At 45.7% G+C, this 16,640-nt stretch overlaps 1 protein-coding gene across 1 annotated transcript in view; it reads left to right on the top strand.

The window, feature by feature from the left end:
- The window catches only part of LOC128426766 (disintegrin and metalloproteinase domain-containing protein 12-like), a 78,094-nt gene extending 61,842 nt beyond the window's left edge, over window positions 1–16,252 (top strand). The window contains 12 exon segments of the mRNA XM_053413802.1: window positions 2,472–2,561; window positions 2,716–2,911; window positions 2,999–3,107; window positions 4,030–4,126; window positions 4,128–4,229; window positions 5,642–5,719; window positions 7,187–7,295; window positions 7,881–8,016; window positions 8,278–8,392; window positions 9,504–9,764; window positions 13,771–13,952; window positions 14,561–16,252. Coding sequence (XP_053269777.1) covers window positions 2,472–2,561; window positions 2,716–2,911; window positions 2,999–3,107; window positions 4,030–4,126; window positions 4,128–4,229; window positions 5,642–5,719; window positions 7,187–7,295; window positions 7,881–8,016; window positions 8,278–8,392; window positions 9,504–9,764; window positions 13,771–13,952; window positions 14,561–14,630 — 1,545 coding nt within the window. The 3' untranslated portion in view covers window positions 14,631–16,252.
- Window positions 16,253–16,640: the final 388 nt, after the last annotated feature.

Raw genomic sequence — 16,640 nt, 5'->3', positions numbered from 1 at the left:
GAAAACTGAGTGGTTATGTTTCAGGGCACGGCCACTATACACCATGAGCCTTTGCCCCCTGCTCACTTCCAATCAGCACGATATAGGAGATTTAGGAGCTTGGCTTCACGTGAAAACCGAGCCCTCAGTCTGGACAGCCAGAAACTGACATGTTTAGAAACTATGACGTAGACACTCATGACTCCATGCTCGGTCTGTAGCAGGCTCATAATCACATGACCCCTTGGGGAACAATAACTGGCATTAGCCTCGGCTACCAGCCTAGAACACAGCGTGGATAATGAATTACAGGCATAGCTGATCCTGTTGTCTCTGCTAACAGCTCTTGTGCAGTTAAACTCTATATTTTACCACGTTACTGCAAACATGCGTAGGACAAACTCTGCGACAATTCCTGGGTCTCGCAGGACATGCATATGACTTCCTGTTTACATCAGCACAGACATGCGTGTTTGTAAGAGGGGGATTCAAACTTATACCAAAATCCTTTTTTTGTAGCCTGTCTTGGCACAAACTAACATTTACAAAGCTGACAACACTGAGCTCTCTTCTTACAAACACTGTGTTCAGAAAAGGACCTTAAAGATAAGAGCGTACATTTATGCATTCTCCACACTGAGGAGGTGTTTGTGAGGGAGGGACGTTGTCTGATCACCGTACAATTCACCGAGTGGAAAACATCGCTGACAGCTTCACCCTGTCATCTGCTGAATTATTTAAGCCAATGTGCATCGGTGTGCACGTACGTAATGTTGGCACGAGTTGGCAGCAGCTCCCACCGCAGGATGATAAAACGGTTAGTCCTGATGCAGCTGACAATCAGCGGAGGCAGGCGGACTTCAGTAGAAGTACGAGGCGTCCATTATGATTCGAAAGGATAGTTTGAATTACATAATGGCCCACGTGAGCGAGCGCTTTGTTGTTTTTTATCGCCATTTGTTTACACCCTACTGCCCAGTGAGTCTTTCTGGGAGCTGTTCAGGCTGAAAGTGGCCTTGGCCCGAGCCAGCAGCCATAACAACGCTCTCTGCCGAGCCGAGCCAGATCAGAGTGCTCAGACAGCACCTCTCTCCACCATTAAAAATCCTCATTAAAAAAAAAAAAACTGCCTGGGTTCCATTCCTCACAATCACAGGCTACTTCTTTTCAGTGCGACTCCTCCAGCCCCCCTTTGGCCCCAGGGAGCCTGGGAAAGGCCCTTAATGGTTTTCAGGCTGAAAGAAGTTCTGGAAGGCCCATCATGTCGGCCGTGTCCCCTGCCAGCTCCATCCATCTACTTCCTCCCAAGTCTTACTTCACTCAGCTGCACAGTGTGTTAAGATCTTAATGGCGGAGGGGGGGGGGGGAGCCGGGGCCTCGGGGTCCAGTCAGGCCGCCTCTGTGTGAGATCATACGTGTACTTGCAGACACACACATTTAATACCCTGAGCCTTGATTGAGTGCTCGCTTCCATCCACATCACAAGGTGGAGTGCTGCTGATTGGTTCAGGGCTCTACTCACGATAATGGCTAACATGAACCAGATGGGAGGATGGAGGAGAAACGTTACAGGGACGGTTCAGATCCAGTTTGTCTCCCTCTACATCACAAGCAGGACAGGACTCTCTTAACATCTGGATAATCCTGTTGTCGCCATGCAGAATAATCTCATCAACCACCTCTCACATTTTATATCTAACTTCAAGGTGTTTGATTTCTCTCAGAGATATTCAATCTGTGTTTTGGCTCAAGTTTAAAAGAAACGGCTGCAAAAGGCTGATTGTGACGCTAGTATTCCAGAGAACTATTAACTATTAATGCAACACACATATTACATACACAAGCAAGTACAATTTAGATTTAGATTTAAAGCTTAGGTTGGTAATCCTAGGAAAGCTAGCAAGAGTAGGCTACACTTAAAAAAATTGCAAACAATAAATCTCACCCCCTTGTATCGGCCCTCTCGTCAAAGCTACGCCCTAAAAAAAAGTATTCACTGTGATAAGCAATACAACCTGCAAATGTAGATCTTCTCTGTAATGTTAAAAAGTGGTTCTATCAATTCTGCGGATTGACTTTTATATTACTTGATAAAAAAGAAACTCTTACTTTCCTCACTGCCAACTCTCGGCACAATATCTCCGTTACACAATATTCTGCTTATTTATAAAAGGGATTTGATGCCCTTCTCTTTCCTCTTATAATCGTTTTTTTATTTCCTTCCCCCGTCCAGCTCTCAGCTACAGGGGGTTTGAATGAGCTTGTAAGTCCTGTCAGATGGAAACGTTGTTGTTTTTAGAGAACTAGAAACTGCTGTTTGCTTTCCCCTGCCAGTTTTTTTTTACGTTGCTGCAGAACACACTCCTGCTAAGTTTGCATTCCTTCTGATAACCCGGACTGAGCATTTGCTCCGAGGTGAAATACGATCACTTTATGTTGAGTTGAATTTTCTTTAAACTCTCTTTCCCCCTCTACATTCTTTGCATCTGAAGGAATGTGTGAATCCCTGCTGCAACGCCACTACGTGCACTCTGAAGGAAGAAGCAGTTTGTGCACATGGACAGTGCTGCCAGGACTGTCAGGTAGGAACTGACTCATCAGCCATGACAACTGACCAACTGACATCTTCCCTGATCATCCTGGATCTTGAATCTGCACCAGCAATTTCATTTGGCAGATATCTCTCCTTTTTTGATCTCACAAGCTTCCTTCGTGTCTGTGTATTTCTGAGTGTAGCTGAAGCTAGCCGGCACCCCCTGCCGTGAGTCCAGTAACTCCTGTGACCTGCCGGAGTTCTGCACCGGCGCCGGCCCTCACTGCCCCTCCAACGTCTACCTGCACGACGGCCACGCCTGCCACAACGTGGACAGCTACTGCTACAACGGCATCTGCCAGACCCATGAGCAGCAGTGCATCACACTGTGGGGGCCAGGTACATGAGGAAGGCCGGGTCGCTGGCTCACGTCGGTAGATCAGTAACGGCAGCCATGTTTAAAATGGGTTTCATTGTGTGTTGTAGGGGCCAAGCCAGCCCCGGGCATCTGCTTTGAAAAGGTCAACTCAGCAGGGGACCCCTACGGCAACTGTGGGAAGGACTCCAAAGGCTCCTTCGCCAAATGTGATGCACGGTACGTCCTCGAGTCACCATGAAAACCGCAGACTGTATGTAATGCTCCAGAGAAGTGAATCCACACCAAAGCGTCTCCATCGCCCCCTGGTGGCTGGAGGCAGTATATGTCCATTTGGTTTATGACCAGATTAAAGGGTTAGGGTTAAAGATTTTCAGTTTTACACTAGGTTTGGTTTTAATTAGCTATTTGATGCTGGAAGGCCATGATGGACAGCAGGACCTCCCCTTGACTCCATCCCCCCTCGTCGCTACTGCACAGATTCTGTTTCAAAACGACGTCTCAAGATGGCGGCGTTTGTCTCCAGGATATTTTGGCTTCATTCCTGCTTAGTGGGAGGAAGGGAGGAGACGTGTCGTCCACCTTTATATTCCGTCTGTGATAGAAACCAATGACTGCAAATGATTGAATGTCAATTTTGAAATGCTGTGATGGCTAAACTGAAATGTACGTTATGACTAAAACAATCAGCTCATTTATCGATTAGATATTTACTTAAATTCAAAAAGCTAAATTGGTTCAGGCTTCTGAAAAGTGAGAATTTGTTTCACAATTCTTTCCTGCATAAACTACAAGCTGGCACTACAATGCCAGCTTGTAGTGGTCCTTTTAGTGGTAGTGGTCCTTTTTGACAGACTTAACTATTCATCCCCCCCTGCCAAAAAAAGGCCTTGACACATGAAATAATGAAGATGATCATTAGCTGCAGAGCTGATTGCAGGTTTCAGAATCACTTGGTGTAGTGGAGCAAGTTGGAGAACCTCTCAGGTTGTGCTCTGAAAACAGCAGACCAGCTGCCTCCTCTGCTTTTCACTTAATTGGACAGAAAAGAGTGAGAGCAAAAATAATTTCATATACATGCATTTCGGGAAACGGCACAAATGTTATATAATTACCACATTGTTTTTCTCCCTGTTTACAGAGACGCTAAATGCGGCAAAATCCAGTGTCAAGGAGGAGCTAACCGCCCAGTAATTGGCACCAATGCTGTTTCCATAGAGACGAACATACCCTTGCAGGGGGGGGGGGAGGATACTGTGCCGGGGTACGCACGTGTACCTGGGGGATGACATGCCCGACCCCGGCCTGGTGCTGACGGGCACAAAGTGTGGAGGGGGACTGGTGAGAGCTGACAGCCACTGTACACACACACATCACACCAGTATGCAACTGATGCATTAGCGGGGGTGGAACCAGTACGTTTACTCAAGTCCTGTAATAAGCTCAGAGCGTCAATACATCTACTGGTCTGTGTTTCAGAGTCAAATGTTCTTGCTACTTAGCTTATTTATTTTTCATGTTGTGGATTAAGATTTCACATGGAAAACATATAATCAGTATGTAAGATTTAATGCATTGATATATTCCAGATGAATTAAACTCGGCCCCTGATTGGCTGAGGGAAATTGTCCTGTTTAAATCGTCCTTAGATGAAAACCATAACAGCCAGATCATTATTTTTCTACCGTAACTCTGAGTTCTCTGTCTTCAGCTTTATTACATTGTAACGCGCATGATGACATCATTCTGTGACATCATGTGCAGTGCAAAACATGTTGATAACGTGTGATGGTGCCAATTAGTGGCAGGAGAGGAGCAGGGGCAGAGAAAAATGGAGATATCTGCAAATACTATTAATATCGCCAGTAGCTAAAATACCAATCCAAGCACTGACGGACCGTTTCTATTGCAGAGTTAATATTAATTTTGATATAGAATCAGCCACAACATTAAAAGCTTCATGTACATAATGTCATATTAATCAAAGTACCCTGTGATTAGCAACTGACATGGTCTTTCATATCCGTCTTTCCATTTAATGTCATCTTTTAGGTAACTTTAAAAGCAGGAGTGTATTTGTACTGTAGTATTTTCTTTGCATTATAGTATTGCTGCTTTACTTATGATAGTGGTGGTTGTAGCTCAATCGTAGCACAAAATGAAGGTTCTGCCCAAATGCTGGGAAATACAGAGTGGAAAAAGTGATGCGGAGAGAGAGAGGTTCTTCAGGGTGTGTCCTCTTGTCCTCTCAGACTCAGACACTCCACCGATCTGCCGTTACTCACTCCATTTGGCATCGCCCAGTGCTCGTCTGTTTAGCCACTGGTCACTTCAATGACACCATTTCGCCATTTAGCCTAATTTACTTCTCTTAACAAGGATCCAGCCTCATCCGTCAAGTGCGCTGTCGTTCCGCTGCATCCTCTGCTGCCAAGCTCATCTTCACACACACACACACACACACACACGCACACACACACACACACACACACACACACACACACACAGCATCCCTTTGGGTGTCTTTAAGGAGCGAACTTTTAAAACATCAGCTTTATTATATTCTTGAGAAACCCCACTGTCTTCCAAGCTGCGCTGTTTTAGACCTGAAGTGGTCTGCGAGGGGAGAATGAAAAGAGCCGGTGAATTGGATCAGCTTGCATTTCCTCCTGAAACATTAAAGGCCTGAGAATATCCCTGACTCGCTGTTTGAGCTCAAACCTGTCAATGTTTAATGTCTTCGTCTGTCTCAGATGTGTCTGAACCGTCGGTGCCAGAACGTCAGCGTCTTCGGCGTGCACGAGTGCTCCGCCAAGTGCAGCGGTCGAGGGGTGAGTGCTCCGCCTCGCCTTCTGTTTCAGTGATGGGTGTCTATTTCAAACCCACACCCCCACACACACAGTTTGGTTGTTTTACCTAATACTTCCACTCCTCCACTTTCACACAGAAGCTCATTTTGGCCGTGATAAGTTTGGGATTCCTGGGTATATAAGTTGGGCAGGGAGCCTATACAGTGTCGGGTAATCAATCATCCCGGACGTTGAAAGGTTCAATCAATTAGCTATAATGGTTTTATTTATGTTGAGCCTTAAGTACCATTCATCATACTCTCAGGCAGTCGTCCTTGTCCCGAAAAACTGGGTTGAAATATGAAGGCCACGCTTTGTTTGGCTAGACGCTGGCTGCAGTGACACCCAGTTTGACTTTGAGCTGCTGGAGCGTCTGCGGGTGGTCCTGTTTGAGATTAAATGTGTGGCTTTTGCAGCATTACCCTTAAATCCACTGGCAGCTCCCGGCGGCTTTCCACTGCGACTTCTTAAACTCGTTTTCTTTTCCTCCATCAAGGATATTAAAGGCTCATATTTGTTTGTTTAGCTCCAATTAAGACGCATCCACGAGGCTCAGATGACTGTTTTACTCTGGGAAATAAAACCATGTCCCTCCCTCGCGGAGTCCGGGCACCCCCACATGCACGGATTAGATCAAGATGTCGCCCTGGAAAGAGGCCCTCACCTGCTCCGTATTACCCTGCAGGGGAATCCTCTCAGACTCAGACCAGTGCTGCGATCTGCATCATGAGTATTTATTGACGGTGGTGCATAGAGCTGAAACAACACAAATTAATTCACAATGATATTCAAAGTCAATGAATTGTTTCTGGAGCCAAAATCACACGTCGAACATTCACTGATTCCAGCTTCTCCATTTGGGCTCCTGGAAGCTGTCACTTTTAAATATTATTTTATAGTTCTTAATAATTTGTTGACGCCCTAGTGAAGTCACTGAAGTCTGCCTCCAGTTTCTTAAACAGAACCGTCCGTTCATCCATTGTCTTTCACTTATCTGAGCTCCCTCCTGTGAGCTCTACCCCGGGGTCTCCTCCCGGTTGGATGTGAAATTGTTTTTCCTAAGTTGTGTATTTCCATTTCACCTCTTCATCAGCTTCATCAGGAGGAACAGTCAGACTCACTGTGTCACTTCTCGCGTGTGTTTTCATGACCAAGCGGAGTTTTAGAGACCAGACTTCTCAAACAGATTGCCTCTATGCACGTGGACTGGACTCTGTATTATTCTTTCAGTGTGTGCATGTGTGTGTTTTTTTCTGCTTTTTTATTTGTATGGTGTAACTCTGTTTTTAAACTTCTTCGGCCCCTTAAAGCACTGAAGTGTCGTCTGAACTCGTGTAAACACTGGAGCTTGACTAGTGCAGAAGCTTCACGTTATAGGAGTGCAGTGTGGTGTATTGAAACAAATTGTATTATATTATATATATTACATGTCCTTTTCATATACTCCAGGTGTGCAACAACAACAAGAACTGTCACTGCGAGGCTCACTGGGCGCCGCCCTTCTGTGACAAGGCGGGTTTGGGGGGGAGCGTGGACAGTGGCCCCATCAGATTAGCAGGTAAAGTACATGGAATGGCTGAGTTATGGTAGTTTGGGTCAAGCAGGTCATTTGTGCAGAACGTTATAGCTTTTTTCCTCGATGATATATCCCTGAAGCCAGACTCAAAGTAAACCCTAGAAATCCAGAGGCATTTTTTTGAAGTTTTAAGGAGGAAAGAACTTGAAAGGATCCTCAGAGTTTGCAGATCAGAGAGCAAAACGTTAATGACTGAAAGACAAGTCGGACACAAATCAGTCCAAGATGACATCAGGTTCACTGCAAGAGCACCAAGCTCTCAGCCACAGCATCAGCTAATATCTGAGGACAAGTTAGCCTCTAACTGGAGACTAGAAATGCAATTTTAAAAGCACAAGTATATGATCTAGTTGAAGAATGAAGTAGCTTTTTTAAAGGCGTTTACTTGGATATCTAGCGGCAGTTTGTGTAAAATACAAAATCTGCATCTCCAATTGTCTTTCAGCTGTTTGGCTTTCAGCACGTATCGAATGTTTTCTTCACACAAATCACAAACAGTGGTACTTTTGGAAGACATTTTAGGTCCAGGTGATTTTATGGTTAATCTCTGTGTGTATTTGTACACAGACAGCAGGAGTCTGACAGTTGGCATCCTGGTGGCTCTCCTCACTGTCCTGGGCGCTGGTCTGATCGTCTGCATCAAGAGGAAAACTCTGCTCGGCCTCCTGCTCACCAGCAAGAAGAACCCCCTCGAGAAGCTCAGGTGAGTTTTATTTCACGTCATTTTCCAACCTCAAAGTTTTAGATTTTAACGTTGTAGTGAAAGTGCTAAAAAAAATTCTAAAATCTGTGACGGATGCTGCTGAGCGGGAGCTTTTTTACAGCTGGTCACACTGTGAAGTCAATTACTGTGAATAATTTGTTTTGATTTTATAATTTGAAATAAATTAGCTTTGTAACTGATGTATTACTAATGTGATAAAGTTTGTAATTAGCAATATGTGATTTCTACTTTCTATTCCAGATCTGTGAGTGCAGCAGTCGGCGGCTCATCCGCTCCGAACCAGCCTCCGTCGGCGAGCACCACACCGGCCTTGGGACCGCCCCCGCCGCTGACCCACAGCGCCGCCATCTTTAAGGTCACTACCGATCACACGTGTTTGCTCGAGAGGGACTTTTGTACAGTGTGTGTGAGAATCAAACTCACTGGGGGGGGGGGGGGGAGCACCAGCGGATGTGTTCTCTCTGGAATGTCGCAGCTGTTTCTACGGCACAAATCCTTCTCGGCAGGATTGACATGTTGCTTTCACACGAGCGGCAGCTCATTCAAATCCAATTAAATCATCCACCTCGGTGTGGACGTGTGGAGGAGGTGGTGATAGCTGGGCCGTGCTGAGCCGTGCTGAGCCGTGCTGAGCCGTGTGTTCCGCGACACTTGAATACATTTCTTGTCATTAAACGCTGCCTGTTAAAGCAGGAATTGGTAAAAAATCGGCGCCTTTTCCCCCACATGATTACTTGAGACATAAAATCATCCTGTCACTGATAATTGCACGACAGAGCAGAGGAACGCTGCTGTAATGGCTCGTGTGCCCGCATCACTGTGCGCCTTAACTACTCCATTACTGCCCTGACACACTTTGTAATGGGAAGTGACCTGTGATCGATTGGGTTCGGTTTGTGCCGGAATGGGAGGAGCCGCGTCTGAATTGACATTGGTGCTGCGGGGGGGCACACGAGCGAAGGCCGGCTGTGGTGCGGGGACCATGGGATTGGTGTTTCCAGTGAGTGCCATGTGGTTTCCATTTGGGGTCAGTGGTAAGAAGAGAAAGGATGTGAGGCTGTTTGATGTAAGCACAGTGCAGGTGAGGTCATTTTCCAGTTGTCGGGAGCTGTGTTGAACCAGTGCATGTGTGTTTTGTTTTGTTTCTCTGAGCCGTGCACATCTGGCTGCGTCTAAATACCAGGGTGATTCTTATTCTGGCTCAGTGTTATGTCTGATCTGTTTCAGTGGGAGTTTGTATGCCTTCTTCAGCTCATGGCACAGTCCTGGTGTTTTACTTTGATGGGTTACTTAGGCAGGCCTTGGGGAATAGTGAGCATTAAGGGAGCGTTTGATTTATGCCTCCTTGACAGCATCAGGAAGAGCGGCGGAGGAAGAGGAGGAGGTTAACATGACTGTTTCTGATAGGAAGCAGACGGATCCTCCTCTGACTGACTCCTCTGGTTCTTTCTTTCATCTCTCTGCAGCCTCCTCACCGGGGACCGGAGGCGGCGCTCCCACCAGCACCTTACCCCTCCCACAACCTGCGCCGGCTGCCCCAGTGCCCTCCCGTTCACCTCAGCCACCCCGTCCCCCTGGCTCTCACCGTGTCGCTGACCCCCGGGCCTGGGCAGCTGAGACCTCTGGTGCCGGCGCCTCACCGAGCCCCCCCGCCGCACGCCCACGTCGCACCCAGGGGGGCGTCGTTCCGCACGGCGCAGCGCCACAACTCCTGCAGGATGGTCATGGTGAGTGTGTGCCCCCACCCCCCCCCCCCCCCCCCCAATCGCTTAGTTGGAAACATTTTATTTTATGATGCCGCTCGCTGCAGCTCCTCTGCTGGCTTCTGGGAGCTTTTACCCACCGATGGAGCTTATAACTCCAAACCAGGGAGAGATGATGTCGCTCGCTCCACACGGTTATTGGGATGTCAACTGCTTTCATGGCTCCTTTGTGTCCTATAAAAGTATATGCATGTTGACAGTTGTGCACAGGGCCGTAAAATAACGAGGTTAACCCGGGAGCCAGCGTCATCCGAGCGAGACTTCAATTCTACGATACAAACCACCACATGAATAATGAAAAGGGGAGGCTGGCTTGCGGAGTGTGGGGGGGGGGGGGGGGATGAAATGGCAACAGTGTGTCCAAATATCGCAGGGTGATAAAGTCGCAGCCACTGGTATTCCGTGGAGTTTAGTTATGGCGTCGCGGGCTGTCAAAGTTGAGACGAGGAGAAAGCACCGAGGTTCCTGGTGTTGAATCTCTCTCACTCAGTGATTCTCAAAGTCTCTCACTTCCCTTTGATCGAGTTTGACTTTTACTCCGGAGGGGCCGGGGCGAGGGGGAAGGAGAGAGTGATGAAAAGGCAGAAAGACAAAGTGATGAAGGGACAGGGGGCGGCTTGAGATAATGAGAGAAAGAGGTTTATCGAAGAGGATCAATATGTATATTTTATATCGCGATTCTTTCTTCCAGATTCTTGTGTTGCTTAAATTCAATACCTTTTGGTTTTATTAATCTTGTTCTGACGAAATATCTGAACCTGGTTTTGGGGGGGGGTGTGTGAAGATAAGTATATATATATCCAGGGGTGACTGGGAGGTAGAGAGGGTCATCTACTAACCAGAAGGTCTACGGTTCGATCCCCAGCTCCTCCAGTATCAATACATCAGTATTCTCAATCTAAAGTGTCTCTGGCAAGATACTGATCCCCAGATTCCCAGATTTTGAAAAAACACATCAATGTTTATAAATACATCAACCCAATCCATTTGCAGTTATTGACTTGGCTCTGACATTTGAATTGCTTTATTGACCGATAAAACATTGATGGATTGCTCTTTTATGGAAATAATTATTAGTTGCAGAATGTGCAAACAAGCAGATGAGTGGAAACAGAGAGTGACCGAAAGTGGATGAAAGAAAACGAGTTCCAGACCCAAACGCACCCGGAGCTGATTTCAATTAATGTCAGGGAGTCGCGATCTGCCCATTGAGAACAGCTCTGAAAGTGAAGCCGCGGGGGAACTGAGGTCAGAGCGATGTCGCACCAGGATCAGGTTAATTAGAGGTGTGTTAAACAGATAATGACATTTTGTCCAGATTAATGGAGGAGGTCGCAGAGGAGACTCTGGCTTTAGAACACACCACTGCTCTGGAGCTCATAAACGTCATGGCAGCATACGGTGGATTATGTCAGCTCTCCATAAACAGCATTAAATAGTTACACTCTAATTTCCTCATACTGTTGTTGTCATGTTGCCGCATTTGTGTTGAATTTATAAGCGTGATATAAAAGAATCATGAATAATAACAACACACTCTAATATAGTTAGAGTTTAGTGTTACCATGGACACAAATGTGATGTGAAGAGGCCAGATTTGGCTAAAAGGAAATTTGTGAGCTGCAGTTCACAGGCAGCTTGGAAATAAATTACACACCAACAAATGAAATTACAACAACAATGATGATGACAACAACAGCCACCACAACGATGACAACCACCACCAGCACCACAACGATGACGACAAAAACCACCAGCACCACAACGATGACATCAACCACCACCACCACCACAACGATGGTTACAACAACCACCACCACCACCACAACGATGACGACAACAACCACCACCACCACCACAACGATGACGACAACAACCACCACCACCACAGCGATGACGACAACAACCACCACCACCACAGCGATGACGACAACAACCACCACCACCACCACAAAGATAAAGACAACAACAACCACCAGTACCACCACAACGATGACGACAATCACCACCACCACAACGATGACGACAATCACCACCACAAAGATAAAGACAACAACAACCACCAGTACCACCACAACAATGACGACAATCACCACCACCACAACGATGACGACAATCACCACCACCACAACTATGACGACAACAACTACCACCACCACAGCAATGACAACAACCACCACAACCACAATGGCAACAACAACCACCACCACAACAACATCAACAACCACCACAACGATGACAACCATTGGATCAGATAAAATAACACCACACAAAATCAAGAAGTATGTTATGTGCTTCGCTATAGAATACACAGCACAGTATCCGTTATCATTTTAAATAAAGCAGTGTAAGACTTCCCTCAGGTGCATGGTTGTGTTGCACCTGTACAGCAGGTGAGGAGCAGCTCCTGCTCCTGCTCCAGCTCCTGCTCCTCCTGGCAGAACTGTGACTCCTGACAAGAAGTTGATGTTTCCCTCTCAGCTGCTCCCATTTAATGTCAGAGTGTGAAACTGAAAGTGATTCCTGTTGGCAGCAGACTTCACCAGCAGTATCTTTAGCAGCTGTTTGGCAGCTCCGAGACATTGACAAAGCATTTTCCAACACCACACACACACTCACACACACACACACACACACACACACACACACACACACACACACACACACACACACACACACTCAGTGGAAGCTCTCTGCTGGGGGCATGGAAGAATTTCCAATTGGATTGCTTCACCTGAAGGAGCCAGCAGGGTTTCTTTCCGACAGACGTGGGTGAGATACAGGTTCGGTTTATTGTGAGTTGAACCTGCAGCAACATTTTGTGCCATAATCGCCCCACAGTGTAAGACACGCTCTATTCTTCCGCCTGCATTTCACTTCACTGCCGTCTGGTACTGTTTGGGTATATCTGAGATGGGAGCTGACCCCAGCCCCGCTGCATGATGGTCTTCAAAACCTCAGCTGGTGATGATGCTTGACCTTATGGTACAGAGGGGAGACATCTGAGATTGGACTGTGATGATTCCTCCGACAAAGCAGGAGAGGAGGAAGTGAATGGAGACCAGATGGGGGGCCGAGGAAGTGGGCCTTCATCATGACCTCAGTCTTCTACAGAAGATTAAAACCACATGAGCTGCTCCTCTTGTTATAGATTGCATGGGCAGCGCTGCGCTAGGGCTTCTGGGAGGAGGACACCACCAGCAGCAGCAGGCCTGATCTGTTCTTGGTCTGACTGTGACTGCCACCTTGTGGAGATAATTATAATTATAATTATAATAATATTAACAATAATAAAACTTGATTTCTATTGCACTAATCTAAACAAGGTTACAACAAGCTTAAGGAAATTCATTGGATTAAAACCACACAGAGCCAAACAAGACAAAACATGTTAATAAGAAACAACAGTTGAAAATCAGGTAATCAAAAATATGTTTTAAGCAATGATTTAATAATAGGGTTAAGTCTGATCTCCTCTAACTCCAGAGCCTTGGGGCCCAGATGACAAAGGCCTGGTCCCCCTGAGTTACCAGCCTTGACTTTCAGGAACAACTGGCAAGTGTTGGTTGGACGATTGTAGATTACAGTTTGGAGCACAGTAATATAACTGGAGCCTGACCGTGCTGAGCTTTAAAAAGAGTCTTAATATCAATCCTGAATTGAACTGGCAGTCAGTGAAGGGAGGCAGGAGATGGAGAGATATGGAACCTACTCCTGGTGTTAAAATATGAGAAGCAGTGTTCTGCTCCACCTGAAGCTGAGAAACTGAGGACTGACTGGTACTGGTGTAAATAGTGCATTGCAGTAGACCAGGCATGAGAAGACAAAGGCCGGACTAATCTTTTCAAGGTCAGGAAAAGACCGAGCTGACTGAATGGAATTTATATCTTAGGTTAAAGTATTGTCTAAGCTTTATTAAGGTCAATAATAAGGTTATTCTTTGTTATTCTTTTTTTGTGTCCTTTTTCAGGAGTTGGAGAAGCCCAGTCCGCCTCAGAAGCCACTTCCTGCGGATCCAAGGAACTCTCGTCTGGTTAGGAGTCACTCAGTGGTGCAGGGCCGTACTGTAGTCCAAGGGCCTCCTGCTGTTTGTGGCCCCGCACCGAAACCTGGGCTACCCAGACCTGTGCGCCCTGTCCCACACCCCAACAGGTGAGTCCCAACCATGACACGATCTATTTATTCTTAATGACGCTGCAGGTGCCAACTGTGTTTACTGAGCTCCTCATCATCCATCTGAAGGTCAACTCATTAGAGGGAAATTTAGGTCTTTAATCTTAATTTATTTTACATGCAGTTGTTGATTCATTTGCTTTACATAACATGTTCTGTACTGTATTTATTACCAAGGCTTTTACTTTAACAAATTGGCAAATTTTACAGTGCTTTTATTTTTGTGGTATTTTTGCCTTGAAATGATTGAATGAAGGAATCGAGTGAGTGAGTGAGTGAGAGATGTATGGATTGATTGTTTTAGCGAGTAAGCTAATAAGTTTGGAAGGAAGGAAGGAAGGAAGGAAGGAAGGAAACAAACAAACAAACAAACAAACAAACAAAATAAAGAGGTAGGAAAGTAGGGATGTAATAAGTAAGGAAAGAAGTAAGACAAAAGTACAGGTGGAAATAAAGAAGTAAGTAAGGAAAGAAGTAAGAAAAAAGTAAGGGAGAAAGTAAATAATTAAGTCAAAAAGTAAGGAAGTAAGGAAGGAAGGAATTAGCTGTCACTGTTATTCTGACTGTCACTTCTCTCCCTCTCTCAGGCCCGGTCCCAAACAGCCTCCGACACTGCCAAAGCCTTGCATTGTTGCCAACGTCAAATACAGCAGCTGAGACTTTGACCGAAAAGGGGACGTTGTTGTGATGAAGACACTAAATAGAAATTGCACTATGTGGAAGCTCTGAAAACCTTTAAAAAAAAAAAAAGGAAAAGAAAAGAAGATGGTGGCTTCCCTGAGTTTTTGAATCAGGAGATCTGCCGTGTTGCTTTGGTGCTCTGTCTCTGAATGGTGCTACGAGTCTGAGCTCAGGTACATGTAAAGTATTTATATTCTGTATTTATTGCCACGCAGTGCACTGTGCCAGACACTTTTACTACAACGTACATGTCAATTTGTCGCTTGCATAAATTTCACTTTTTTTGTCTCCATATCAACTCATCTTTATGAAGAAGAGGGATTGTTTTTCATTTAAAGCCAATGTGAAATTGTGCGTAAACGTTTTTTGTTTGTTGTGAAATGTGTTTTAATGAAGGGAACCTTGTTATATGATCGTTGTATTCTGCACACAGCGGGAAGAGCGTGAGTTGAGTTGAGAGAAAGCTTCAGAGACACTTCTAGTTCATTTCCAGCTCAGTGGATTTTTTCCTGGAGCTTAAACGGTCAGTGTTGCAGCCTTGAGCCGGAATGAGAGAGGCTCGCCGCGGCCACTGTGAAGAAACCCTCCGTCGTGGTGTTACCGCTGCAGCTCTACAACCTGACTCAACAGCTGACAACACTGTGTGGGAATTGGAAGAAGAAGAAGAAGAGGTGTCAAGTTGGGATTGTGAAATGTCACCTGTCTGCCCTTTCCTTAGCATGGACCCTGTGAAGCTCACTCCGGGGGCTGCTGAGGGATGAGCTGAACCTGGATCTAAACAAATTTGCCGAGTTCAAGCGAGCTCTCTCTCTCCCCAGGGAGAGAGAGGAAGCTTTCTTTGAGGTATTGCTTCCACTAAAGGTCATGTGTGTTGGAATATTCCCCTCCATGCACCGGGGATCAAACCGTAGAGCCGCTGAGGACTGTCTTAAAGCTGCGGCCATGCAGGCATCACATGTAAGAAGCGGGTGTGCGGCCATGTCCGGATTTTCTATCTTTTATTGTTTGGTGATGGGGTGAGGATGGATTCACTCGACCAGGACGAACTGCTCCATCCTGCACCAGCCAACCAAATCATCCTCCCTTTCACTTATTCTTTATTTTTTTACACCAACTTACATCCTAGATACAATATCCTGCGTATATCAGACATGGAAGCAGAACCTTGTTTTTACAGATTTCTTGTTTTAGCAGCGTGTTAACATTGAGCAACATTTCCTTTCAGCACAGCTTCTCTGCAAACATATAAACTGAAAACCGACGTCGGACCGAACTTTTCTTACTTTTGATACTTGGATTTTTTCAACGACGCACCACTTTTACATCCATGGCTTTGTTTACTTTGCTTTCTCAGTGCCATATGTGTCCATGTGATAATGAGGCCGGGTTCTGGTGCCGTCACCTGACTGTGCGTCACGTCCTCGAGTGATGTGTGTTCCTTGTGCAGTGTTTTACAGGTGAACACATTTTTTTCAATGCTTTTTTAAATGACGACTGTTTGATACATCATATGTAAAGAAAACAAGTGTCTGTGTCTGATCATGGTATTTTCAACACTCGAGCAGCATTAGTAAAAAAAAACTGTTTTTTCAAACATAGGAGAACATGTGTGGTTTGGATTTTTGTGACATGAAGAGATCAGCTCATCGGTCCTCCAGCAGCAGCAGCAGTTCGGCTTTATAGGAACACAAAGAGCACTTTAACAGTTTTAAAGTACGTATCTACAAAACGTTACCGTTCTGTCAAGAGCCCCCGGCTTTTATTTTACACTCGAGCTGAAACACAAAGCCGGAGATTGAATACTGAAGTGTAATTGGTTTTTACAGTTTATCTTATTTCAATAGTCAGAGCTTCTGTCTAAGAGTAATTTGCTAAGGTCTTTGTACGGGCTTTTTAAAGAGAGGGCTTTAATTCATGCAGGTGTGATTTTGTATTAAAAAATATTACTTGTAAGGATGTGCTGATAAGAACGTGCTGGCCCTGACT

The sequence above is a fragment of the Pleuronectes platessa genome, chromosome 21, assembly GCF_947347685.1.
Source record: "Pleuronectes platessa chromosome 21, fPlePla1.1, whole genome shotgun sequence".
Classification (NCBI taxonomy): Eukaryota; Metazoa; Chordata; class Actinopteri; order Pleuronectiformes; family Pleuronectidae; genus Pleuronectes; species Pleuronectes platessa.
The sequence above is the reverse complement of the archived record's forward strand: the minus strand, read 5'-3'. Positions and strand labels throughout refer to the sequence as shown.